Below are 25,429 nucleotides of genomic sequence, written 5' to 3'. Positions count from 1 at the left end.
GGGTAGACTGTCCTACTTTCATCAGCTGGGTTGGTGTAAAGAGGCCGACACACAGGACTGCGTCACAAATGTGTTGTATTGAAGGAGATTTTCTTCCTCCAAGTATTCTGTCCACACTGACTATGATAATCCCCTGTGTTCTGGTCACTGTTGAAGGGGAGAGGTGGGCTCCTCACAGCAAGATGGCAACCCCTAGGAGAGAGGAAGAGGTTCTTGGAGCTATCCTCAGTCACCCTTGGGTAGATGTGAAACTGTAGATAAACACTCAGGAATCCTTTTGAGCTCTTAACTTTCAGCACTGCACACACAGATGCCTTCTATGAGGGGCAATGCATTTCCAGCACGGCTTGCCCTCTGAGCTCCAGGGTCAAATCCTTGTCAGCAACAAGAACTTAGTAAAGTGATTTCACGCCCTTAAGAAACCAAGAGAGCGAAGCTCCTAGCAGGAAAATTCTCTTTGGTCAAACATTTTCAAAAGGAATCCTGTTAAACCAAAGTTTTTCAACTTTACTCTTCCTGTGTTCACATGAAATCTCGAACAGTGTGGCTGAAATTCTAAATTTGGCTCCAGAGGCCAAAGGCAACTCACTATTTTGTGGAGTTTCTATGTGTTTTTAACTTCTCACCTTTTTCTCTATAGCCTTCCTTTGGTCATGAACTGCTACACGCACCCAGGAGTGTATTTTTGTGTTTTCATTGTGAGAGACCTGGGCTCTCAAAGCCTATATTTACTCCTTGCTGTCTGACCCTTGTACTTCCACAAGGATGTGACAGGCAGGAATGAGGGCTCCTTCAGCTGCCTTCTGGCCCAGCTCAAACATCTCCCGGCTGCTGCAGCTATGGATGGTTTGGGGCAGGAGTCATGGCCTCTTTTTGTTTTTTTTAGAGACTGGGTCTCATTGTGTTGTCCAGGCTGGAGTGCAGAGGTGAAATCACAGTTCACTATAGCTTTGAACTGTGCCCAAGTGATCCTCCCGCCTCAGCCTCCCAAGTAGCTGGGACTATAGGCACACACCACTACGCCCAGTTCATTTGTTGTTGTTGTTGTTGTTGTTTGTAAAGATAGGATCTTGCTATGTTGCTCAGGCTGGTCTCAAACTCCTGGCCTCAAGCAATCCTCCAGCATTGGCCTCCCAAAGTGCTGGGATTACAAGCATGAGCCACTGCATCCGGCTCCAGCCTGTCTTTGTAAACACAATTTTATTGGGACTCAGTTCATTCATTTATGTGTCATCAATGGCTATTTTCACATGACAGCAGCTGAGCTGAGTGGTTTTGATGGAGACGGTATGATCCACAGGGCTTAAAATATTTCCTCTCTGGCCCCTTATAGAAAATGTTTGCAACCCTCTGATTTAAGGCATGGACTCCGGAGCTAACTTCCTGGGTTTTGAATCTCTGCTTGGTCACTCACTTGCTGTATCATCGTGGACGGGTAACTGAACTTCCCTAAGCCCCAGTCTTTCAAAGTGTAAATGGGGATAATACAGTTCCTGCTTGGTCGGTGCTTATGAAGTTGAACTGAATTAATCCATGTTAAAATGGTTGAAGAGGGCCTGGGGTATAATACATTCTCAGTAACTGGGGGCTGGGTCCACTTCCTTGCACCCGAGGCTGCTTCTTTTCTAAACCTATCACTGAACAATAGCTTACTAGATTGCAGACACTGCAAGGGTAGGAACCACGTCTGACTTTACCCTCCACCTGGCACAGGGCTGGGCACAGACCACGTGCTTAAAACATAATTGATGAATGAATAATACATGTCCATGAGATCTCATTTTGAATATGCATTATAAGGAGGCCAGTGTTCTGTGGGGCAGCGGGGACTGGTCAGAGTGAGATTGGAAGCAGAGAGACCCCAGATGCCATTCCCTGGATAATGTTCCAGAAGCAATGTGGTCTCTGCCCAATGTTCTTTCTCTCCCTTCCCCACTTTACTTAATTTATTTTGAGTCTATGTAGTGTTTTTAAACCCAGCATGCTGCTATGAAAGTTCTCAAGCATTCAGGAAAGTTGCAAGAATTATACCATCTTTTTTTTTTTTTTTTTTTGAGACGGAGTCTCGCTCTGTCACCCAGGCTGGAGTGCAGTGGCCAGATCTCAGCTCACTGCAAGCTCCGCCTCCCAGGTTTACGCCATTCTCCTGCCTCAGCCTCCCGAGTAGCTGGGACTACAGGCGCCTGCCACCTCGCCCGGCTAAGTTTTTGTACTTTTAGTAGAGACGGGGTTTCACCGTGTTAGCCAGGATGGTCTCGATCTCCTGACCTCGTGATCCGCCCGTCTCGGCCTCCCAAAGTGCTGGGATTACAGGCTTGAGCCACCGCGCCCGGCCATCTTTTTTTTTTTTTTAAAAAAAGCAGGGCATGTCCACATGTGCTTGTGGGGACTTCAAAGTAAACTGCAGAGACCAGGCCATTTCACCCCTGAGCACTCCTGTCTGCATCTCATTAAGTAGAGTTCATTCACAGTCCATGGGTCTTTTATTCTTAGATGCCATTTTTATATAGTAAAATTCCCACAACAAAACTGTACCATTCAACAGGTTCTGAGAAACGCATACACCCATGCAACCCAAACTCTACCATGACACAGAACACTTCCGTCATTCCAGAAAGTTCTCGGGTGCCCTCCCGCAAACTTCGCCCGAGGCAGGCACTGCCCTGTTTCTCCACCACAGGGCAGTTCAGCCTGTCCTAGAGCTTCATAGCAACGGAATCCTGCAGCGTGGACTCTTTTATGTCCGCATCATTTTAAAAGACTCTTTCAATGTTTTCATTGCATCAACAGCTCATTTATTTTTACAGCAGTGTAAATATGCCATGGTGTGTTTAATTATGCTCCTGTTGATGGACATCTGGGCTGCTTCCAATTTTGGGCTATTAATGTATATTACTTTTATAACTCAAAAACAAAATGAAAAGAGGCCTGTAGGGCTCCTCCTTCCTGAGAGGCTAGCCATTAAGGAAGATGCGAGGAGGGTCAGGAGCTCTGTTAAGGACCTCATGTCACTATCTCACATCCTTGCACCCCTTCTCTGTAGTTGGCACCTTAAGCACACTCCTGAACCCTCTTTGAGACTTTCGGTCTAGCTAGGTGGGGGTCTCACCTCCTTCCCACCTCTACCCTGCTCATCCCGCCCTAAGTCCTTTTGCCTCTTCCAAGTTCACCATTGTCCATATGGTGCTGATGTCATCCTGCTTGTGCTTGGGTTGGGGCACGTTCTTACCAGACCAGCAGGTCCAAATGATCAGAAGGCGGATGCCTGGCCTGTGAGTTTTTCCTCACTCTAGCACCTAATTTCCTCACCCCTCCAGTCCCTGGCTCCACATACTGTATGTTTAAATGAGCATCTGGGCCAGGTATGGTAACTTATGCCTGTAATTCTAGCACTTTGGGAAGGTGTCGTGGGTGGATTGCCTGAATCTAGGAGTTAAAGACCAGCCTGGGCAACATAGCAAGATCCCATCTCTACAAAAAAATAAAAATAAAAATTAGCCAATTCTGTTGGCATGTGCCTGTAGTCCCAGTCACTCGAAAGACTGAGGTGGGAGGATCACTTGAGCTGGGGAGGTCGAGGCTACAGTGAGCTGTGATCCCACCACTGCACTCCAGCCTGGGTGACAGAGCAAAACCCTTTCCAAAACAAACAAAAAAAATGAGCATCTGCTGCCAGGCGCGGTAGCTCACACCTGCAACCCCAGCACTTTGGGAAGCCAAGGCGGGCGGATCATGAGGTCAAGAGATCGAGACATTCCTGGCCAACATGGTGAAAACCTGTCTCTACTCAAAATACAAAAATTAGCTGGGCATGGTGGTGCATACCTGTAATTCCAGCTACTCGGGAGGCTGAGGCAGGAGAATTGCTTGAACCTTGGGGAGGCGGAGGTTGCAGTGAGCCGAGATCACACCACTGCACTCCAGCCTGGCGACAGAGTGAAACTCTTGTCAAAAAAAAAAAAAAAAGCATTTGCTGGTGATTCTTAGCATGCGTGTGTGTATATGTGCATGTGTTTGCATGTGAGCATGCACATGTGTGCATTTCCCTGCACATGTTTGCATGTATGTGTGTACATTTGCCTGTGTATGTTTGCATGTGTGGATGTCTGTGCTTGCTTGCATGTATGCATATGTGTGGCATGTTTGCATGTATGCATGCATGTGTGCACGTTTGCTTGTGCTTGCATATGTGTATACACGCATTTGCCTGCATGTGTTTGCATGTGTGCATGTGTGTGCGTTTGCCTGCGTGTCTGCATGTGTGTGTGTTTGCCTGTGTGTGTCTGCATGTGTGTGCGTTTGCCTGCGTGTGTCTGAATGTGTGTGTGTGCGTTTGCCTGTGTGTGTCTGCATGTGTGTGTGTGCATTTGCCTGTGTGTTTGCATGTGTGTGTGCGTTTGCCAGCATGTGTTTGCATGTGTGCGTATGTGTGTGTGCCTTTGCCTATGTGTGTATGCATGTGTGTGGCATGTTTGCATGTATGCATGCATGTGTGCACGTTTGCATGTGCTTGCATGTGTGTACGTGCATTTGCCTGCATGTGTTTGCATGTGTGCATGTGTGTGCATTTGCCTGCGTGTCTGCATGTGTGTGCGTTTGCCTGCGTGTGTCTGCATGTGTGTGCGTTTGCCTGCGTGTGTCTGCGTGTGTGTGTGCGTTTGCCTGTGTGTGTCTGCATGTGTGTGTGTGTGCGTTTGCCTGTGTGTTTGCATGTGTGGATGCGTGTGTGTGTGCGTTTGCCAGCATGTGTTTGCATGTGTGCGTATGTGTGTGTGCCTTTGCCTGCGTGTGTATGCACGTGTGCATGCATGTGCATACTGGGAGGCAGTGAGGCTGCACAGCAAAGGGCAAGAGTGGAGAGTTGATTGGGAGACAGGCCATGGTGAGGGTTGGCTTTAAGCTGATCTCTGCAAGTAACAAAGCAAGAGGGCACCAAATTGTTTTTTAATTGAGGCATAATTTGCATAGAGTAAAATGCACAAATCTTAAGTGTTCTTACTACTGGATGAGTTTTGACAAATGCATATACTCATGTAACCCACACTTCAACAAAAATATAAAACATTTTCATCATCCCAGTAACTTTTCCTGAAGGCAGCAAAACACTTTCTTGAGGCATGCTAAGCCAAATGATATCACCAAACCCTTCTCATCCGTGAATGACCTTTGGAAAGGCCTGCACAGTGTTGAACTAGATCATCTCCCTCCTCCCTGCTTCACAGACACAAGGAACATTAAGTGCCAGTGCAGAAAATCTTCAAGGCAATACTGATCTGAGAGCATGTGAGGCACATCTTGGATTGTTCAGTCCTGACATTTAATGCTGTTTTCATTGCTTGCCTTAAGAAGCATGCATTTTCATTCTCTAATTCCCTCTTGGCAGTTGTTGTGGAGGAAACAGGAGGGTGGCTATTTCCAAAGTCAACAGGAATTTAGCCCACAGTGCATGTATATTTTTTAGTACGGATGCAGACACAGATACTCATTCATACCAAGTTTCATGCATACTTGCTGTTCATAAAATAGTTCTTTGAACCCTATTACCTTTGGAGAGCCCATACCCCCACCCTAAAAGATTCTGATTTCCCCAGTACTACAGTTTAAAATCTCTCTATGGCATGTGGTCAGCTCGACCCAACCAACAAATTCTTTTAGGAAAAATAAGAAGCCCCGGCATTTTTCCTAATTTATTTCTAACTTGGAACATATGTGGCATGTCATTTCACATTTTCTTATTTGGGTAGTTTTACACTTGTTTGGGTGTAGTTTCCAAATGGACGTTCCCAGCTGTGGCTTTACATTGTATAATATCACTGGGTGGGAATCTCTTTGTTTGAACAATTAAATGAGGTAAGACAGTGACCAAGCCCACAGAAAAGAAGCAATTTCATGACAGTTGCATCCCTAAGTCCTTTAGTCATTTAGTACCACAGTGCGTTTACTTCTAGTGGCCACTCATGAAGTATGCAGAGTGAGTTTTGTTCTCCACATTTGAAAGATGAGACAACTGAGGCTCAGAGAGGTTAAACCACTTTGTCAAGTTTATGAAGTTGGTGAGGGGTCAGGTCTGCACTTAGAGTTGGGCTTTGCACCCTAAATTCTCAATTTTGTTATACTCTGCCAGGCACAGCAGAAATCCAGGGTATAGCCTCCCTTTACCCTCTAAGAGCCCTCAGAAGTGCATCTGGACCTTTCCTGCCTAGCAAATTTTTTTTTTTTTTTGAGATGAAGTCTTGCTGTGTCACCCAGGCTGGAGTGCAGTGGCATGATCTCAGCTCACTGCAACCCCCTCCTCCTGGGTTCAAGTGATTCTCCTGTCGCAGCCCCCCAAGTAGCCTCCCAAGTAGCTGGGACTATAGGTGTGTGCCACCACACTTGGCTAATTTTTGTATTTTTAGTAGGACAGGGTTTTACCATGTCTGCCTACCATGTTTGTAAGAGTCCTGAATGAACTTTAAGAATCACAGATGCCCCTGTAGCAGTTGCCATCAGTACTCACCCACATCCCCCCATCTCCCTGATGTGCCATTTTGGTGGGTGCCAGCTGCCTCCCAACAGCCATTCCTGCCTCCGTGCCTAGGACTTTCTCCTGAACCACAGAAGTGCCAAGAAACGAGCAATCCTAGAAGCTGTTCTCAGCCAATGACTCTGAGGAGTGGGTGCAAGCTCCTTTGCCTCTCGGATGGAGTCATTCTGAGACAGAAGCTGTCCCCTGTTTCCCAGACTCCCACTGTGGGAGTCAGCCCTGGGTGCCCACTGTGGTAATAGTCTTGCTAGAACAGTTGCTGTGAGCTGCCTTCCCTCCTTCTCTCTCTCCACTGTCATACTGCTCCCCCTCAATAAACTCTTTACCCTGGACCCTCATCTTAGAAATGAATAGTTTCTGAGGGACCTAAAGTGTGATGAACAAAGAGACTGATTCGGCTTTCTAGGTAAGCCCTTCCACAGTAGGATCTGGAAGAACCCTTCCTTCCCCCGGGCATCACCTAATTTTCCTGACATAGAGCCTGAAACTCAATGGTCAATATTAAGGGAATTGGGTGGTGATACTTTTGCTCCCAGGAGCTATGCTTGAATAATCTTGAGAGGCCTCATTCATTAAGACATCATACACAATCCCCAAGTTACCTATCTAGTTCCTGTGGGGATAGTTTGTAGAAGACCCTAGCAGTGGCCTTCTGACACGGTCCTGTTTCTGTGGTGTAAATACTGCCATCACGGCTGATTTCAGACTACCAACGTGGCATCACTGGAGGAAGCTACGAAGAGTTGCACATGATCGCTTCTCTGGAGGCTGTATGAGTTGGCTCCAGCACCCTACTGTCCCTGGGGGCGAGGGAAGGAATTTGCAGAAAAGGGAACGCTGGTTCTAGCAGAGGGAGCAGTGTCCTGGTGCTGGGAGCCTGAATTGGGAATGGTTGCCATACAAGGTGAGAATGAAAGACGTGGGAGATATCAAAAACTAATGGGTTCATTGATTCATTCCACAGAAAGCCCTCTGCTAGGTGTTAAGGAGCACGAGTTGAGTCAGATACAGTTCCTGCCCTCAGGGAGTTAAGGGGGAGGCACACACATCACAGAATATACCCCCATGCTGTCATACAGGTACTAAATTTGGCAGAGGGTAGGCTTCTTGGAGGAGGTGATGGTTGGTTGAAAGTGCTGGCCTTAGAAGAAGGACCTTGGACAAGGTCTGATATACTTGGTTGCTCCAACCTCCTTATAACTTTCTTCTGGCTCTGTGGCCCCCTTTCTTCTGATTCTCCACATCTCTGGCTGGCCCTTCCTCAGTCTCCTTCAGTGAATGTTTGTTTCTTCCCCCATCCAACATCACAACATGTTCTAGGCCCTCTCCTCTATCTACACTTACCTTCTTACTTTGTTACTTGCAATTAATGCTCTTGACTCCCAAGTTCATATCTGCAACCAAGACCTTGCCTTTGAACTTCAGACTCATCATTTCCACTACCTGCTTGACATCTCCATTCCGATGACCCGCAAACATATCAAACTTTATTTGTCCTAAATGGAACATTTGGTATTTCACCTTAAATGTGTTCCTCATCTCCCAGCTTGTCTCCCCATCTCCATGAATGGCACCACAATACCCTTAGTTGCCCAAGCAAAGAATCATATGTTACTTATGATTCTTCTTCTTACCCTCTCCATACATCTGTCAGAAAACCTTATTAATTCTCCCTTAAAAAGAATCTATTTTTGTCATCAGCTCCTTGACCTGTCTCCCCTCATCCACTCTTGCCTCCTGTGCATTTACAAACAGCATTGAATGGAATCTTAAAATGTAAAGTGAATCATGCCCTTGCCTTGCTAAAATCCTCAATCGTAGTTATAATAGCACCCGGAAATTTTGCAATAGTTTACAAAATCCTTGCCTCTCCCGACTCACCTCCGCATGAACAGCTGTTTAGGGGCTAAAGTTAAACCAATTACCAGGTCCTGTTATTTTTTTCTGTAGTCTCTTGCTTAGCTTTCCACTGATCTCCAGTATTACAGCTACTGTGGAGGCAGAGCAAACTGCTGGTCTCACTTCCTCTCCCCATAATAGGTTTTATATCCACACACTTTCCATAACCTCATGGTGGGTGGATGCATTTTTTCTGCTTCCTGATTTGGGGCTTGGCTGTGTGATACTCTTTGGCCAATGGTGTTAGCTGACCTGATATGAGCCTGAATCCAAAATGTGTTTCCGAAGCTGGGTGCGTCTTCTTGTGCTCTTGCTTTGAGAAGAGCAAAACAGGATGTGTCTTCTTTGAGACACATCATGAGAAGACTGTCTTGAGAAGCCAGTGGTCCAAAGAGAATGAGAGGCACATGGAGCAGACTCATATGAAGCCTGCAGCCAAGCCCAGACCAGCCACACACTTGTCAGCCACAAAGGTATGACTGAGAAATATACGCTAATGGATGCCTGCCTTTTGTTACTTAGCATATGGAGTAACCATAGCTAACAGATACAACTATCCTAATCCAATCACCCTATTTTCTCTTTCCTGCAAATGCCTTATAACTGATCTTGTTGCCATCAGTCTCATCAGGCTCTAATGCTTTCTCTATGGAATTGTCAGAATCTCCTTTCTAAAAGGCACACATGACTATACCTCTCCTTCTCATGTACCCTTCATTCTTTCCATTACCATGGCCTTTACCATGCAGCTTCTCTCTGTCTCTAGTTTCATTTCTGCCACTTTGTTTCAACTCTCCAACTCCTCACCCCTCCCGTACTCCCCCCAGCCACAGAAGCAGCCCTTGGGTCCTTCAGTGCAACAAGTTTTCCCATATCTTGGTGTTCTACAAGCTCTTATTTCTGTTTGGAAAAAAAATTTCTCATCTCTCTTCACCTGCTTGTCCTGATAATCTTGGATTCTCAGAATAACTGTCATTTCCACCCCAGCATTCCAGATCCCCTGATCGCTGCCATACACTGCCTAAACTTCTGTATAAGCAGCCCTTAGGAAAGCAGGCATCATATCTTGTTTTGGAATTGCTTATGCAATTCTCTCCTTCCATAGCTGTATGTCCAGGAGCATAGGCTTCTGCCTGTCTTGCTTACTGCACCATCTCCAGTGGTTACTAGTGGAGTACACAGAAGGCACTCAATTAATGCTTGGTCAAAGAAAGAATAAACCAGGCAGACAGTGTGGGGCGAGAATATTTCTGGACAGCTCTTCTCTTTGTCTCTGTTTTTTCTGGACTCTGGTGGTCTTGCTTAGAGACAGACACCCTCCCTCCATTGCATCTCAGATTTATTTTACATTTCTAAGCCCTAGCTTGGAAGTATGTGCTTTGCCCTGGCTTCCTGGAGCCTGCATGAGACTTTCTCAGCTCTCTTAAAGCTTGTGGAACAGACGTTCATCACCATAATGGAACAAGAAGTGCTCATTTTCCAAGCTTTGACTTTTAGAAAGATTTCTTACTTTGGGCACTTAGGTAACTAGCTGCTTTCTGAGCAAGCCACAAGGTGCTAAGAAATGTCAAAATCTGTAAAACTGCATTCATCCTTCCCTGCCAAATGCTTAAACCTAATGCCATGCACAAAACAGCTGTCTGGATGGTAATTATCAGATAATTATGACTTGGAAATCCCATCTAGATGAGATGGAAAAATTGCTTCAAAATTGTTGGCAGGTCCCTTGTGAGGTTAGGAGAGGCCATTAAACCCACAGTGGCTGCTCAGTTCTGATGTCAGAGATGCAGAAAGATGTCATGCGGTCACTACCATGCTACATGAAAGGAGGCTTTCGAGTGTCTTTTTGGAAATAAAGCCTCTCCTAGGAAAAGCTTGTGGTGGAGAAGAGGGCAGATCAAAATGCTCTCAGCAAATAAGCCCTAGATCTGCTTTTCCATGAACCTGGGATTATTTTTCCAAATAACGTCTGCATTTCGGTATGAGCTTCATGGTGATGTCCCCCCACCCTGCCCAGTGTGGCTGAGCATGAGGAATTGGCCACTTGAAGGCACCCAAAGAGAGCCAGGGAGGGACCAGGGACTGAACAAAGGATCCAGAGCAGTTCCTCCAACCATCAGACAGAAACTCCCTGTAAAAATATCATTTACCATGGCCCAGGGCAGCAATGAGGGCAGCCCCCATGATGCCTGTTGGTACTTTTGGGATAGAAAACTGGGGATCAGAATTTGCTCCCCTTCTAGCTGCTCGCTTCTTTATATGAAGTTGAAGAGGCCACCTAAGCATTAATAAGCAGACCCCGCCCTGTCTTTTAGCAAAGATTCCAACTCAGGGATGGATCTGGTCTGAAATGTCTCCTCTGAGCCCAGAGTTATGCAAGGGTGACCGCTGTGGCATGATTTGCTTTGGCAGTAGTTGTCAGTGCTTTGAGGAAAGCACTCCTCTCTGCCTCTTTCTGGCTGTGTGATTTAACCTCTGCCACTTGGTTTCCTAATCTGCAGAACTGAGGTAAGAACTAGATTGGATTTAGCATGAAACCTGAGCCCTGTGGCCAGTCTTGGTGGCCCAGTATGACCCCTGCCCACCTTACTCCACACTAACCCTGCCCAGCATGCCTCCCGTTCTAGGACACATCCTGCCTCAATGCCTTTGCAAGTACAGTTCCTTCTCAGAATGTTCCCCTGCTCTCCACACACCCCTCTCTTCCCGTGGCTGGCTCTTGTCATTCATGACTCCACACAGAACTTAATCTCCTGTTCAATAAATACAGAGTGACACCTGCACCTCACTCTCTAAAACATCACTTCATTTCATCATCTGCATAAGGCTTTTGTCCTCTGAAGTTAGTGCAATCAGGCATTTGCTCATGTATGTATTGTCTATCCTTTCCCACTCAATGTATACTCTAAGAGGAAAGGTCCTGTCTATCTTATTCACTTCTGAATCCCTATTGCCTTGACAAGTTCCTGGCATATAGTGGGTGCATAATAAGCCCTGGTTGAAAGAATAATCATTTCCTTATATAGGCGTTGGAAGGATTTGATGAGACCATGAGAACAGTGTCCCTACAGTGCCCAGTGCAGACTAGATGCTCAGTGAATTCTAGCTATTCTTTTTGCTGTTGTGCTTGCCCCCTGCTCTCTTCTCAAATCATCCTACTGCTTTGTTCTTCTTTGCTCACACATGTTCCTCCATCCATCTATCCATCTATCCATCCATCCATTTCTCCATCCATTCATCCATCTCTCCATCCATCCATCCATCCATCCATCCATCCATCCATCCATCCATCCATCCAATATTTTTGGAATATGTTACAAGTGCCAGGCACTGAGCTAGGCATAGAGGAAATAAAAAATGCATAAGATGAGCACAGTTCTTGTCTTCAGGGAGGTCACTTCTCCAGGGGGAGACTCAGCTCAAGGGGTAAAGGTAAGCACTCTGATGAGAACTGCTGAACACAGGCATGACACCTGGTCCAGGCTTGGGAAATCCCAGTTCAACATCTGTATTGATACCTGAAGGATGAGCTAGAGAAAAAAAGAAGCCCCTGGTGGGGGGCCCCTGTAACCACGTGGTCTGAGTTCAGACAGCCATTTTCTGGGACCCCCAGCCTCCAAAAAAACCAAAAGGCATAGTTTGGTTGGGCCAAATACTGTTACTATTTTGACCTAACATTATTAGTCAAAGAAGCATAGTCTGTACAAGCAAAAGCTTCTGGAAAATTTAAGTCTACCTCTCTGTAGGCTAGTTCCTTAACTATTTTTGATGAAATATTTCACTCTGAAATAGATCATACACTTGATGCTTATCCTAGAGGGTATGAGATACAACTTAACTTTTGCTTGAATGACTCAGGATCACCACCATTAATATAAATTATTTAACTGGGCTGACACATGGCAAAGATCTCAGGAGCTATCGATGTACAAAGGGATTGCTTGCTGCTGCAATTGAAAAAATAAAATTTATTCTCTATTTAAACAAACAAAATGTCCTTCTATTGTGTGGGCGGCAAGCCACCCAGGTGCCAAGGCAAGAGACCGAGGGCACGAGCTGTTCCAGTATAATAAAATATATAAAATAAGAATAGTTATACTAGATATAGATAATAGATACGATTATATATGAATATCATTCATCATTAGTTTGTAGCAATTACTCTTTATTCCAATATTATAATAATCCCCACTCTATAATCATAACCTAGGAAAAACCGGGCCATTACAGAGATAGGAGCTGAAGGGACATAGTGAGAAGTGACCAGAAGGTAAGAGTGCAAGCCTTGTGTTATGCCCGGACACGGCCACCAGAGGGCTCCTTGGTCTAGCGGTAACACCAGCGTCTGGGAAGACACCTGTTGCCAAGCGGACGGGGTCTAGTGCTAGCGTCAGTGTCAAGGGAAAACACCCGCTACTTAGCAGAGCGGGAAAGGGAGTCTCCCTTTCCCCGGAGGAGTTTAGAAAAGACTCTACTCCTCTACCTCTCGCGGAGGGCCTGACATCATTCAGGCCCACTCGCAGTTATCTGGAGGCCTAACTGTCTCCCTGTGATGCTGTGCTTCAGTGGTCACACTCCTAGTCCTCTTTCATGTTCCATCCTGTACACCTGGCTCTGCCTTTTAGATAACAGTAGCAAAATGAGTGAAAGTACTAAAAGTCTCTGATATGCAGAAATAATGGTGTAAGCTGTCTCTCTCCTTCTGCCGCGGCTGCCAGGCAGGGAAGGGCCCCTTGTTGAGTGGGCATGTGACCCACATGACCTTATCTATCACTGGAGATGGCTCACACTCCTTACCCTGCCCCTTTGTCTTGTATCCAATAAATATCAGTGCTGTTTGGCATTCGGGGCCACTACCGGTCTCCATGTCTTGGTGGTTGCGGTCCCCTGGGCCCAGCTGTCTTTTCTTTTATCTCTTTGTCTTGTGTCTTTATTTCTACAATCTCTCTTCTCCACACATGGGGAGAAAAACCCACCAACCCTGTGGGGTTGGACCCTACATATGTGTAAGATGGATATTGGTGGCAGACATGAAGTGGATGAGGCCTTAAACTCAGACTCTAACAGCAGAGAGAGATGTGGTAAATAACTGTGAAACAAGGAGGAAAGTGGACGGGTCAACAGGGATGTGGAAAGAGATTATGTGCAGTGTGAGGATGCATTTGGGGAGAGCTTATAAGGATTAGGATTTAGGATGTGGGGAGCATTTGGGGTTCTTCTGTTCATAGGGATTCTTCCCTTATTAAATGCCCTCTCAAGGAAAGAGAGCAAACTACTTGAATAAAAGAAGAAGAAAGCAAAATATTAAAGCATGCCACTAGGATCTGGGGCTGATTTTATGACTCTCACCTCCCTGATTCAGTTCACCAGGTTAATCTGTCCCTGTTTCTTGTTCATTTACATTTTAGTCTTGACTCAGGATAAAAACTTTTCCAAATAGTGGAAGTTAGCATTACTTATGAAATGCAACATTCACAGCTTTAACCAAATCATGGCTTTCTAGTAGTTCCTAGGTTGTGATTATTACTGAAAAATAAGCTAACCAGAAATTTTTCCATTGAATTTTTAAAGCTCAAAATGAAATCTCCTTTTCAACAGAGGGTGCTGAAACAACTATATATCCATGTTCCAAATAATAAAATTGAATCCCTACCTCATACCATATATCAAATGGAATCTCCTTGACTTCCCTGGAGTTCATAAACTGTTTATTGATTATATTACTGATTTTCTACTTTCAAGAGAGTGGTCTACATTGGATATTTGTATCCCCAGAATAAAACGATCTTTTTTGTTTGTTTGTTTTTTGCACTGATTACAGAAACAGCAGCATTTGGATGGAAACACAACATGACACACCTTTCTCTACAGTCTTCCTAACCAAGTCTCCCCCAAGAGGACTCTTGTGTGTGTCATGGCTATTGATCATAACAAGCCAGAGTGGTTTCTGCTCCTGCATTTCCCCCTTGACTCCAAGGATAAAGTAGATCTTCAATTTCAAGACTTAATGTGGCTCTTGTACAATTCCAGCAGAATGACCACAGTGATCCAATTATGTCATCTTCAGATGAAAAACATGAATTTGGGCCAAACATCCACTAAAGCCTGAATTTTTGTTTTCATGATGTCACCATGTCAGTAGACATTGAGATCTGGAAAGAGTATGCTTTCATAGCTCTGGGAATTACTGATAGAAGAATAACGTTTAATTTGTTTGTTCTCTAAAGAGTATTAGGGGAATGTCAGAAGGAGAGGAAAGGAGGAGAGATCATTAGGGGAATGATTTATGGTGTGCTGAATCGAGTTGGAATTTCAGGCCTGATATCCATGTCTAGTCAGGAAGATTTCAAAGTTGGTAAGATAAACTAGTTTGCTTCTGGGGTGAGTTTTCATTTTGTTTTGAAAGTTTTTGATTTCACCTTCTATGATTGTCCCCTTTAATCAAAGTAAAATAAGAAATAATACCATGGGTCTGAAGGACATTGAAAGTTTCTCATTCTCTGGTCCTGCCTGTCTCTCTCTCACTGGAGAGTCATCCTGGTAAAAATATATTATGCACGGATGAATTTATCAGGTTGTTTAGAACCCAGTTTTTTCTTTTTCTTTTGGATGTCATTTTTAAACCACTGTCTTCTAGTCCTCAACAGAGGGACACAAAGCAGTTAAAATTGAGATAGGTCTGATTTTTAATTCCTCGTAACTTTGATAAGAGGTAAATGGGGAAGTGAAACAAGCTGAGGAATAAACCAGTTGGACTGCCAATGAGTTCATCAGACCCCTGTATGCAGCACTCTGAATCTGGCTAAGGAGCATCTTTATTGGCTTCCTTGTCAAGTATGACCGAGTAGGAACAGAAAGTCACTAAATGTTTTTAAAGAAGTTAGGCTGTGTTAACTGCAAAGCATTTGTTCAGAGCGTGATATGCAAGTTTGAGTTCAGAGCTGAACTGCCTGATAACAAGGGAAGACTGCATAACTGAAGAAACCAGTCATCTCCTATCTCCACCCTTTGCTCACGAAACATTTTATCTCATCTTGAAAATAAATGCTGAAATATTTTTTTAAATAAAAATATGTTTTGGGAGGCACCAAATTACAAGGTTATTCATGCCCTCATGTCTCAGCCTGGACCTGAAGTGTCCCTCTAATTCATGAAAGGTAACTTTCACTGCTGGTGAAAGTGAATAGAAAGGCCATGGAAGAGCTAAACATGGATTCCCATTTATTCAACAGGCTTTTCATGGCTTGAGTATGTGCCTGCCCCATACTGTGTGCCATGAAGAAGACAGACAAGTGAAAGGTTCAATGTCAGCCTTCGTGGAGCTTCCTGTGGTCAGGATACGAGGGTGTCATAAAGCTGTCTCAAAACTTCAGGAATGAATCTGGACAAATAACCACATAAAAAATGTTGTCATTCTGGAATGTCAATCTGTCATTCTTTTATGGAACTTTTCCAACACTGAGAAAAATCATCTAAAAAAAACTTGAAATGTAAACTTGAAAAGTATAGATCTATGTACAACTCTAAAACTTATAGATTAATGTACAAAGATGTCTGTGGTGTCACTACTTGAAACAGTGAAAGGTTTGAATCAACATAAGTGTCCAAGATCAGCAGCATAATTATGTAAATTCTGGAACAGACTGTAATAATAGGTCACCTCGAAGATGATGTTTCCAATTAGATTTTGAGGAAAACATGTTTGATATAACAGGAAGTATAAAAAGCAATGTATAAAATTGGCTTTATAGGATCATCTTAGCTATACAAAGTAACCTAGAGAAAGAAAAATATGCTGAAATGTTAATAGTTATCTATGGATTAGACTCTGGGGGATTGTCATTTAATCCTCTAGAGCTGCAGGGTCCAACAGTCAGCCACAAGCTACATGTGGCTATATGAATTTCAGGCACAACACTACACTAATTACCTGGATCCTTCTTGCATCCAAGTGGGCACATGTAACTTATGTGGACAGTGGGATGAGAACAGTTGGGACAGATACCACTTCTGGGCCTCATCAGAAAATGATCTACATAATATTCCATGCCCTTGCCTTCTCTGCTTTCTGTGTTGCTATGGGAGAAGGACTTTAAGATGGTAGAACCACTGGATAGACTGTGCCACAAACCCTGAGTTTCTGCTTGGAAGAGCCCATGGGAGCTGCCAGGATGGGAATATCTGCAGTGGAATTTGAGTAAAAAACCAAACCCTTGTTGGGCTACTCCAGTGGAATTTTGGGGTTTTTGGTAACACAGTAGCTAGCAACATTTACTCTGAAAAATAAAACAATACTTTGACCTTCTGTGTGAAAGTTGTTGACACAGCAGGCCTGGTTATCTAATCCTTGCATACCTCCAGGAGAGTCCAGAACCATGGTTGACCTTTGGCCAACCCCTATGAATGTGACCCTTGGGATGTTACAATTGATGACATTGGTTTGCACCCCAGAAGCGATAGGCCATGCTGTACCAACTTGTCAGGATCATTTGGCAAACTGTATAATGTCTACCTGGTATCTATGCTGTGGTTCTGAGATTCAGGCATCACGGCTGTTCGTGCAGCAGAAATGCGCCTACCAGACCAGCCCTCCCCAAAAGCCTCAGCCTCCAGTGGACTTCCCTGGACAGAGACATCTCATGCATGTTCCCTGCAAGGGAGAAAGCACGTTCTGTGTGACTCATTAGGGAAGGAATTAGAGGCCTGCAGCTGACCATGCTGGGCTTCTCCTGATGCATTTCACTTTCCAGCTCCTTTTATCCCATATCCTGTGCTATAATAAACCTTAGCCATGAATGTAATCTGTGAGTACTCCTGAAACACTGAATTAGAGGATGGTCATAGGATGCCCAAAATAACTCCCACATAAGATATTTCTCCAGGAATATAGAGAACATATCATCCAAAATAAGCATATGCTTTCTGCACAGCCCTTATATATCTTACCATCTGTTACTACCATCTGTTGACATTCTATCCTAGACATCAAACTCTTGTGAATTTGGCTGATGTGAGTCAATTCGTAAAAGCCTGATTGCAAAAGTCTCACCCTCTGGGCTGCAGAACTTAGAAGAGTTATTTGGAATTCTGTGACCCCCTGTAGTGGGCGATGCCCTTTCAGTGGCCCACCTGGATGGCATCTCTCCAATATGTCTCTGACATGCATCACTTAGCCTGTAATAAGCAAGTCTAAGTACACTAAAGTAGGAGTTGGCAAGTTATGACCCATGGGCCAAATTTGACCCACCAATTGTTTCTGCACAGTCCACTAGTGAGGAATGGTTTTTACATATTTAAATGGCTGGAACAAAAATCAAAAGAAGTGTAATATATCATGACATATAAAAATGATATAAAATTCAAACTTCAGTTTCTATTAGGAAAGTTGTATTGAAACAGACATGCCCATTTGGTTATTTGTTGTCTATGGCCATTTTTCTACTACAGCAGCAAAGCTGAAGAGCTGTATAAACATCCTCTGGCCCACAAAGCCTAAAATGTTTAGTATTTGCCCCTTGACAGAAAAAGTTTGCTGGCCCCTGCTCTAAAGTCCTGAATGTCCCTGCAAGCCTGAATTAGGAAGGCCTTTGACAAGGAGAATTTGTTTTCCCCTCAATATTACGATTTCTACACCCCCTTTGCCCCGAGACAAAGACCCTGTGGCCAAGGCTGTTAAAACAGAGTCCACGTAGCCCTGGATTTCAGGAGAAGTCCTGGAGAAAACCACTTACATAGGATCCGTAATCCACAGCCAGGGTCTGTAGAGCCCAGGGGAGACCGAGGCCAATCAGAATGTCAAACACGTTGCTCCCAATGGAGTTGGACACGGCCATGTCTCCCATCCCTGCAGCGACAAGAGGTCACTTAAGTGAGGGAAGGGAACCCAGGAGAGTGCAGGGGCCCCACATAGGACTCTCCCAAACCTTTAATCTCACAGCCAGAGTGTGGTTCTGCAAGCTCACATATGTGCTTCTCTTTCAAGGCCATCACCCATGTGAAAGGATGACACCAATTATCAAGCATAGAAACACACGTTCTATTGAATGGTTGACCTTTACTTCAAACATGATCACTGACTGAATATAAGTGATTCAAAAAACCAAATACAGTGATATGCTTTGTGTCTGTAGTCCTGTGAGGACTACAATCTCATGTGGATTGTAGTCCTCAGTGTTGGAGGTGAGGTTTGGCGGGAGGTGATTGGATTATGGGGGTGGTTTCTTACGAGTGGTTTAGCACCATCCCCCATTGGTACCAGCTTTGTGACAGTGAGTGAGATCTCGTGAGATCTGGTTGTTTAAACGTGTGTAGCACCTCGCCCCACCCTCTTGCTCCTGCCATGTAAGGCATGCCCGCTCCCCGTTCACCTTCCACCATGACTGAAGTTTCCTGAGGCCTCCCCAGAAGCTGAGCAGATGCTGCCATGCTTCCTGTACAGCCTGCAGAACCGTCAGCCAGTTAGAGCTCTTTTTTGATAAATTACTCAGCCTCAGGCATTTCTTTACAGCAATGTGAGACACACTAATACAGATGATTTCAAGGATTTTGGAGATTCTGAGACATCCTTATGGAAAGGAATAAACTCAACCATTCTAGAAAGTGACTCCCGAGATCACACCTGCACACTGGGTCATCTTCCAACTGCCCTGCACTGTCTCTAGGCCTTCTTCAGAATAACTGAACAATAGTGTAGACAATAGTAGAGCTTCTTGAGGATGTCTATGGGATACTGGGCTAAGTTTTGTAGCTCAACACACATTTGTTTGAAACAAATGCCCTCCAGCATAAATCAGGCAGATGCATCAGAATGAGTGCTGCAGAAGGGTGTGACCATCTGGGGCATCTGTTTGGGAAAGTGAGCTGTGAGCCTGTGAGCTTGGCTTTGAAGGAGGGAAGGATCTGTCACACTCTGAAAACTGACCTCTGGGACCTGTCACTCAGAGGGCACTGCAGGTGGGTCAGCTTTAGGGATGGGATCTGTCCTCTCTAAGCCTCAATTTTCTTGTCCATAAAATGGGGGTATGATTATGCTTACTTCACAGAGCTGTTGTTTAAATCAAATAAGATACTGCATCTGCGATGCTTTACTCAGCAAAGGTTAGCTGTCAGTACATTTCCCACTACTTTGAATAATAGAAGGATGGTGATACAGCCTCCAGAAGAGGCTACGGGTGCTACCTGGAAATGTCTTTGCTTTCCTCAAGGGTGGGACCTTCTGGATCATTTCTCTGTTCTTCTGATCCCAGGAAACCTTTCAACCAACATGGCATCACCCTCCCTCCTTCCAAACCTTGTTAATTGCCAGGTAGGTACCCCAGGTAGAGAGGCCCTCTCTTCCTTCCTTCCTTCCTTCGTTCCTTCCTTCCTTCGTTCCTTCCTTCCTTACCTCTTTCCTTCCTTCACTCCCTCCCTCCCTCTTTTCTTCTCTTCTCTCTCCTTCCTTTCTCTTCTCCCTCCTGCCTTCCTTCCTTCCCTCCCTCCCTCCCTTCCTCCCTCCCTCTTTTCTTCCCTCCCTCCTTCCCCATTGCCACTGGAAGTCCCACCTTGTCTGGCCACAATGAGGCTGGCCATGCAGTCAGGCACGCTGGTCCCGGCAGCCAGGAAGGTGATCCCCATGATGACATCAGGAATCCCCAGGGTGTAACCAATGATTGTGACCTAGAAGGAGCAGGAAGAGATGGTGAGCTGAGGGGTCACCTCAAGCCCCACCGGCCCATGGTTCTTCTGATGGAGACTCACAACAGGGTACCGTCTGGGCTATCTCTGTGGGGTGCAATGTCTGCTCTCTGTATCAATACTATGTGGATGCTGGCTGGGGCTGCAGGTCAGGGGACAGTGCTATAATAGGACCCATGCTTTCCAACAAAACATTGGTCTTTTCACTTGTTCTTTTCAGGTGAGGTGGGTGGTTTGAGAAGAGAAAATAGAATTTCTTAATATTGGGACAGAATATTTGAACTACGGATGGCCCTGAGGAATCCAGAATGGATGGATGCTTTGCTTGGAATTTGAGTGTCCATGTCAGGGGGGATGCATAATAGGAATTTAGAAGAACTGCAAAGGGGCTGGATTTGACAGTATCCATACTTGTCAGAAAAGGCATAACTCTAAGGTTGGGCACAATGGCTCATGCTTGTAATCCTGTCACTTTGAGAAGCCAAGTTGAGAGGACTGCTTAAGTTCAAAAGTTCTAGACCAGCCTGAGCAACATAGTGAGACCTTGTCTCTACAAAAAATTTTAAAAATTAGCTGGGCATGGTGGTGTATGCCTGTGATCCCAGCTCCTTGAGAGGCTGAGGCAGGAGGATGGCTTGAGCCCAGGAAGTTCAGGCTGCGATGAGCTGTGATAGTGCTATTGTACTCCAGCCTGGGCAACAGAGTGAGACCTTGTCTCAAAAAAAAAAAAAAAAAAAAAAAAAAAAAAAAGAGAAAGCCGTAGCTAGCATTTCCTTTTCTCTGTTCCTTGAAGCTTGGTAGCAATTTGCTGTCCTCGTCCATCTTCATCATAATAGCTTCTGGGGACCATTATCTTAAGTGAAACAGCTCAGACACAGAAAGTCAAACTCCACATGTTCTCACTCATAAGTGGGTGTTACGTAATGTGTACACTTGGACATGGGTGTGGGACGATAGGCAATGGAGCCTCAGAAGGGTCAGGCGCAGAAATGTTGTGTTTCTGCGTCTCATTTTCCTCCCTGGAGACTGAAAGTCAGGAAGGCCAGAGGCCACCCCAGTTTAAATTCAGCACAGAATGAAGTGAGGTGGGTGATGACAAATTACTTTAATGGGTACAAGGCACATTATCTCAGTCATGGATACATTAAAGTCAGGACTTCGTCACTTCCATCACACAATATGTCCATGTAACAAATTGCACTTGTACCGCTTAAACTTATGCAAATATAGAAAAGGCAAACGTAAGCATGCTTAAAAAAACAAAAGCAGTTGATGAGGCAGATGATGAGGGAGCTGGTGGCAAAAAAAGAGGTAACTGGAAAAAGAGACATATTCCCTGCACGTGGGCCCAAGGAGAAGATAACTCACAAGAGTTGAAACTGTTAGATCATTTTAGGATGCCACTTTCCATAAAACTACAGGAAATGCAAACCACATGTTGTGAGGAGCACATTCTTCTCACAGTTCCTCCTGGGCCAGCCCTTGAGAGACACCTACACCCGGAACCCTGACTTCACTCCAAAGAGGCCATAATCCCTCCTTCCCTGTTCAAAGACTGGGGGGATGTGAGTGAAATCCATACAGATGCCTGCCTTGCCTCCTTTCAAACCAGAGAATGCAGCTCATTTCTGTTCAGTACTGAGCAGAACTGAACAGAATTGAACCTGGGGTGGCCACAGGGCTTTCTGACTTCCAGTCTCCAGGGAGGAAAGTGAGCTGCAGAAACACACGCTGTTTCTATTTTGTTGCTTTGCAGCAAATGGAGCTACCGGCATCCTGGCCAAACCTTGTTTTTCCTTTTTAACCCTCAGTTCAGTCCCTGTAGGAATCTGGTTTGGCTCAGCCAGGCTTGGCCTCTGGCTCATCATTTTCATGATCATATTTGTGGCTCAGTCTGGAGTTCAGGGGAGCAGACTGCTCAGGTGGCTGGGACCAGGTCTCCGGCTTCTCCTAGTTTTCTCCCTTAGTCCTGGGCATTGATTGGGACTTACTAGAACCTCCGCTGGAGGCAAAGGAAGCAAACAGAAGGAGGTTGAACCTCAGATGAGTCAGGTCAGTTAGACTGCTGGTTAGGGGACTGCACAGAAAATCACATAGCACCTTAAGGTCAGGGACAGCCAACACTGTCCCCCAAACCCAGATAAGAGGTGGCACTTGGTGCATATGTCAGATAAAAACATTAGTGAATGCAGGATGAGGGAGAAACCCCTGGCTATAAACCTTGGGTTTTAAAAAAATGTTTGTGATATTGAGGAAAGAGAAGATTATGAATTAGTTGTGTCAGGTTTACCAATTTGCAATCCATGTAACAAAATTTTTCTGGGTATTTTTGGTCCTACCAAAATACCTTTTTCAGAACCTTCTTTTTAGCTCTTGAGTTTAAATCTCCAGATTTATATTGCATTTCTGTCCAACACTCAAGGCAAGATAAATTTGGATTTGCATTATTTTGCCATGCCTTTTAATTTCTGGCCAATTCTAATGATTTGGAATTGCTCCCCCGTTAAAAAAGCATAGCCATAAATGGGCAATGCATTCTGGAAGGCTGGGTTTCCTAAAATGGCTTTGTTAATGTCAAAGCCACTGAATCAATGTCATCAACTAATGTCAGTCAATGTCAATCAACCAATGTGAATCACTGACTCATTATTTTAGCCTCAGAAGGGACCCTTGAGTGATCACCTAATGCAATGCCTCATTGTCTGGTTGAAGAAACTAAGTTGCTGATAGGGATTGATCACCATTTCCCAATTCTTCATGCCTTTCCTCCATGTCCTTTGCCCTGAGACATGGCTGTTCTTCCCACTGGAGCAGGTGGAGTACATTTCCCCCATGCCATTGATGTGGGGCTTGGCCAGTAAAATGTGAGTGGACGTGATGGTAAGTCAGGGCCAGGAGAAGACCAGGGAGGCATCTCGTGTTTTCATGTACTCTCTTGCATTCTAATGATGCACTGTGAGAAGAGAATATCCCAGGTAGCTAGCCTCTAGTACAAAGAAAATGAGCAGACATGTGGAGTAGACATGGACCCCACCTGCTGCCTGAATCAAACACAACCACCCTGAAGCCTGAGAGACAGTTGCATAGCAAGTCCCAGCTAAGATTGATAAATCTACAGTTAACCTGAAAAGGTGTGAGCAGGAGAATCGATGCCTGCAATTCTAAACTACTAAGTTTAGGAGTGGTTCGTTGTGCAGCTTATTGTAGCAATAGCTGACTGGTACAGTTATAGGCTGAAACCCTGACTCTTATTCCCTTCTTTTTCCTCTAAAGAGGTTTAACAGTGCCATGGGGTCCCAATTGCACTCACCATCCACACCATCATGTAGGAGAAGGCTGCGATCCACAGCGTGGAGGAAGCAAACGTCACCATGAACCATTTCTCCCAGCGCGGCTTGTTGCAGTTGGGTACAGTGAAGTATAAGACGAAACTCAGTGGCCAGGTGAACGCCCATTTCACTGTTTCCAGTTTACCCGCTGGAAAAATGAAAACGGCCAAAAAGAAATAAAAAGAAAAAAATAATAAAGAACCCCAGTTAGCTTTATTTCCCTGCGCTGCCAAGTGTCTGTACTGCTTTCCCCAGAATTAAACCTTATTATATTGCTCTTTTCCTAAAACATTCAAATGACTTTCCATCACCAACGAAACCTGACATACAACACCAAGCAGAATTAAAAAAAAAATTATCCACTGCCCACCTGCTAGTTAGGTCTCCGAAATGAGAGGGTGAATCACTTCTTAGTAACACCGGACTTGGGGGATGGTTTGGCAGATGGCCAGGTGGGAAAAAAGAGGATACTCAGGACGAAAAAGAGGTGGAATGTGTGTAGGTGTAGGGGGTCGAAATGGGGGTGGGGAGCTAGGAAGACCACCAGTGGGCTTCTGTTTTCCACGTTTTCTCCCAATAATACAGCGTCAGCGGACGCAGCGCCACCTGGTGGAATTTCTCAGCATGGTCTGTCAGTGGGCCGGAATCTTCAAAGAGGATTTGAAGGCTCTGCCTAGACTTGTATTACTGTCCTGATTAACTGCTAATTCACCTCTAGAAAGAAATATGCATACATATTTCCATGTACTCCTCAATGCAATCCAGATACACAGTGTCTCTACCTTCCAGAAAGTTTCCCATGCCTCTTTCTAGTCAACTCCTCACCCTCTACCACCATAGATACTGTTTTAACTGTTTTCCAACTTCAAATAAAACCATATAGGATGTTTTCGTGCCTACCTTCTTCTGTTCAGCCTAATGTGATTGAGATTCATTCACATTGCGTGATCCATTCCTTTTAATTGCTGTGTAGTATTCCATCCTATGAGTGTGCTACGATTTGTTATCCATATGGCGGTGGGTGAGCATTTGTTTGTTGCCAGTGTGAGGGTATTACAAGCCAGATGACTGCGAACACTGTTTGTACAAGTCTTTTTGTGGGCATGTTTCATCTCTCTTGGATGAAGACCCAGGAGAATTGCTGAGTCATAGGGTGGGTATTTATTTAACTTTATAAGAAACTGCCAGTTTTCCAAAATGACTGAACCATTTTATATTCCCACCAGAGTTAAGGAGGAATTTTTATAACATTTAAACAGTAATTAAATGTTTAATAAAATGTATTTTAAAATTTTAGACCAGTATCCAGTATTTGTTTCATATATCCTACCAATCTCCCAATAGTTTCTAAAAACTGCATAGATAGAACAATTATCTAACATTATTTCGGGCACCCTCTGGCCTCTCTTAAATGGCCGAGGCACAGTGTCTTTGGGAGGCAGAGGGGTTTCTCATCAGATGGTGCTGGGCTCTGGTCCCTGCTCTGTGGCTGATGAGCTGAATGACTCCGTTATTTAAATTCTCTACACCTCAGTTTCTTCATCTATGAAAATGTGTATACAGCAGCACTGAGCTGACAGAGTTGCTTGGAGAATTAAATAAGATGATATTAGGACGACGGCTGGTACAACATGAGCTTGCAAGTCGTTCCAGTCAAAATCCTGGGAGTCATTCTTGATTCTTCCCTTTCTTGTATCCCCCACAGCCAACCCTGGCAACCTGACAGGGTATTCCCACCATCTCACTATTCCCACAGCCTCCGCTGGGGCCAGGTTCACCAAGCCTGGCTGACAACCTGGCTTCCTAAGGGGACTACTGCTCCAATGCCTGTCCTATCTCCATCTGTTTGCTACCAGTAGCCAGAGGAAAGAGTCTCAAAAAGCAAATTGTTCTAGAACCTTCCATTGGTCTCCACTGCCCTTAGAGTAAAACCAGGTCTCCCCACCATGGTCTGTAAGGCACTGCCTGATTTTGCCCCAACTGCCACTCTCCCTGCTCA

At 44.8% G+C, this 25,429-nt stretch overlaps 2 protein-coding genes and 1 long non-coding RNA gene across 3 annotated transcripts in view; 1 reads left to right on the top strand and 2 right to left on the bottom strand.

The window, feature by feature from the left end:
- Positions 1 to 25,429, bottom strand: part of SLC24A3 (solute carrier family 24 member 3) — a 502,167-nt gene that overhangs the window by 7,566 nt on the left and 469,172 nt on the right. The window contains exons 13-15 of the mRNA XM_050805789.1: positions 23,412 to 23,578; positions 19,969 to 20,083; positions 18,157 to 18,269 (exon numbers count right to left, since the gene is read on the bottom strand). Coding sequence (XP_050661746.1) covers positions 18,157 to 18,269; positions 19,969 to 20,083; positions 23,412 to 23,578 — 395 coding nt within the window. The remainder of the gene's footprint in view (positions 1 to 18,156; positions 18,270 to 19,968; positions 20,084 to 23,411; positions 23,579 to 25,429) is intronic.
- Positions 1 to 25,429, bottom strand: part of NAA20 (N-alpha-acetyltransferase 20, NatB catalytic subunit) — a 710,789-nt gene that overhangs the window by 325,196 nt on the left and 360,164 nt on the right. The gene's annotated exons all lie outside the window — the stretch shown is intronic.
- Positions 20,093 to 23,613, top strand: LOC126963563 (uncharacterized). Its single transcript, XR_007729169.1, has 2 exons — positions 20,093 to 20,170; positions 23,375 to 23,613. It is a non-coding gene; the product is annotated as an uncharacterized LOC126963563 (long non-coding RNA).

Source organism: Macaca thibetana, chromosome 10 (assembly GCF_024542745.1).
Source record: "Macaca thibetana thibetana isolate TM-01 chromosome 10, ASM2454274v1, whole genome shotgun sequence".
NCBI lineage: Eukaryota > Metazoa > Chordata > Mammalia > Primates > Cercopithecidae > Macaca > Macaca thibetana.
The sequence above is the reverse complement of the archived record's forward strand: the minus strand, read 5'-3'. Positions and strand labels throughout refer to the sequence as shown.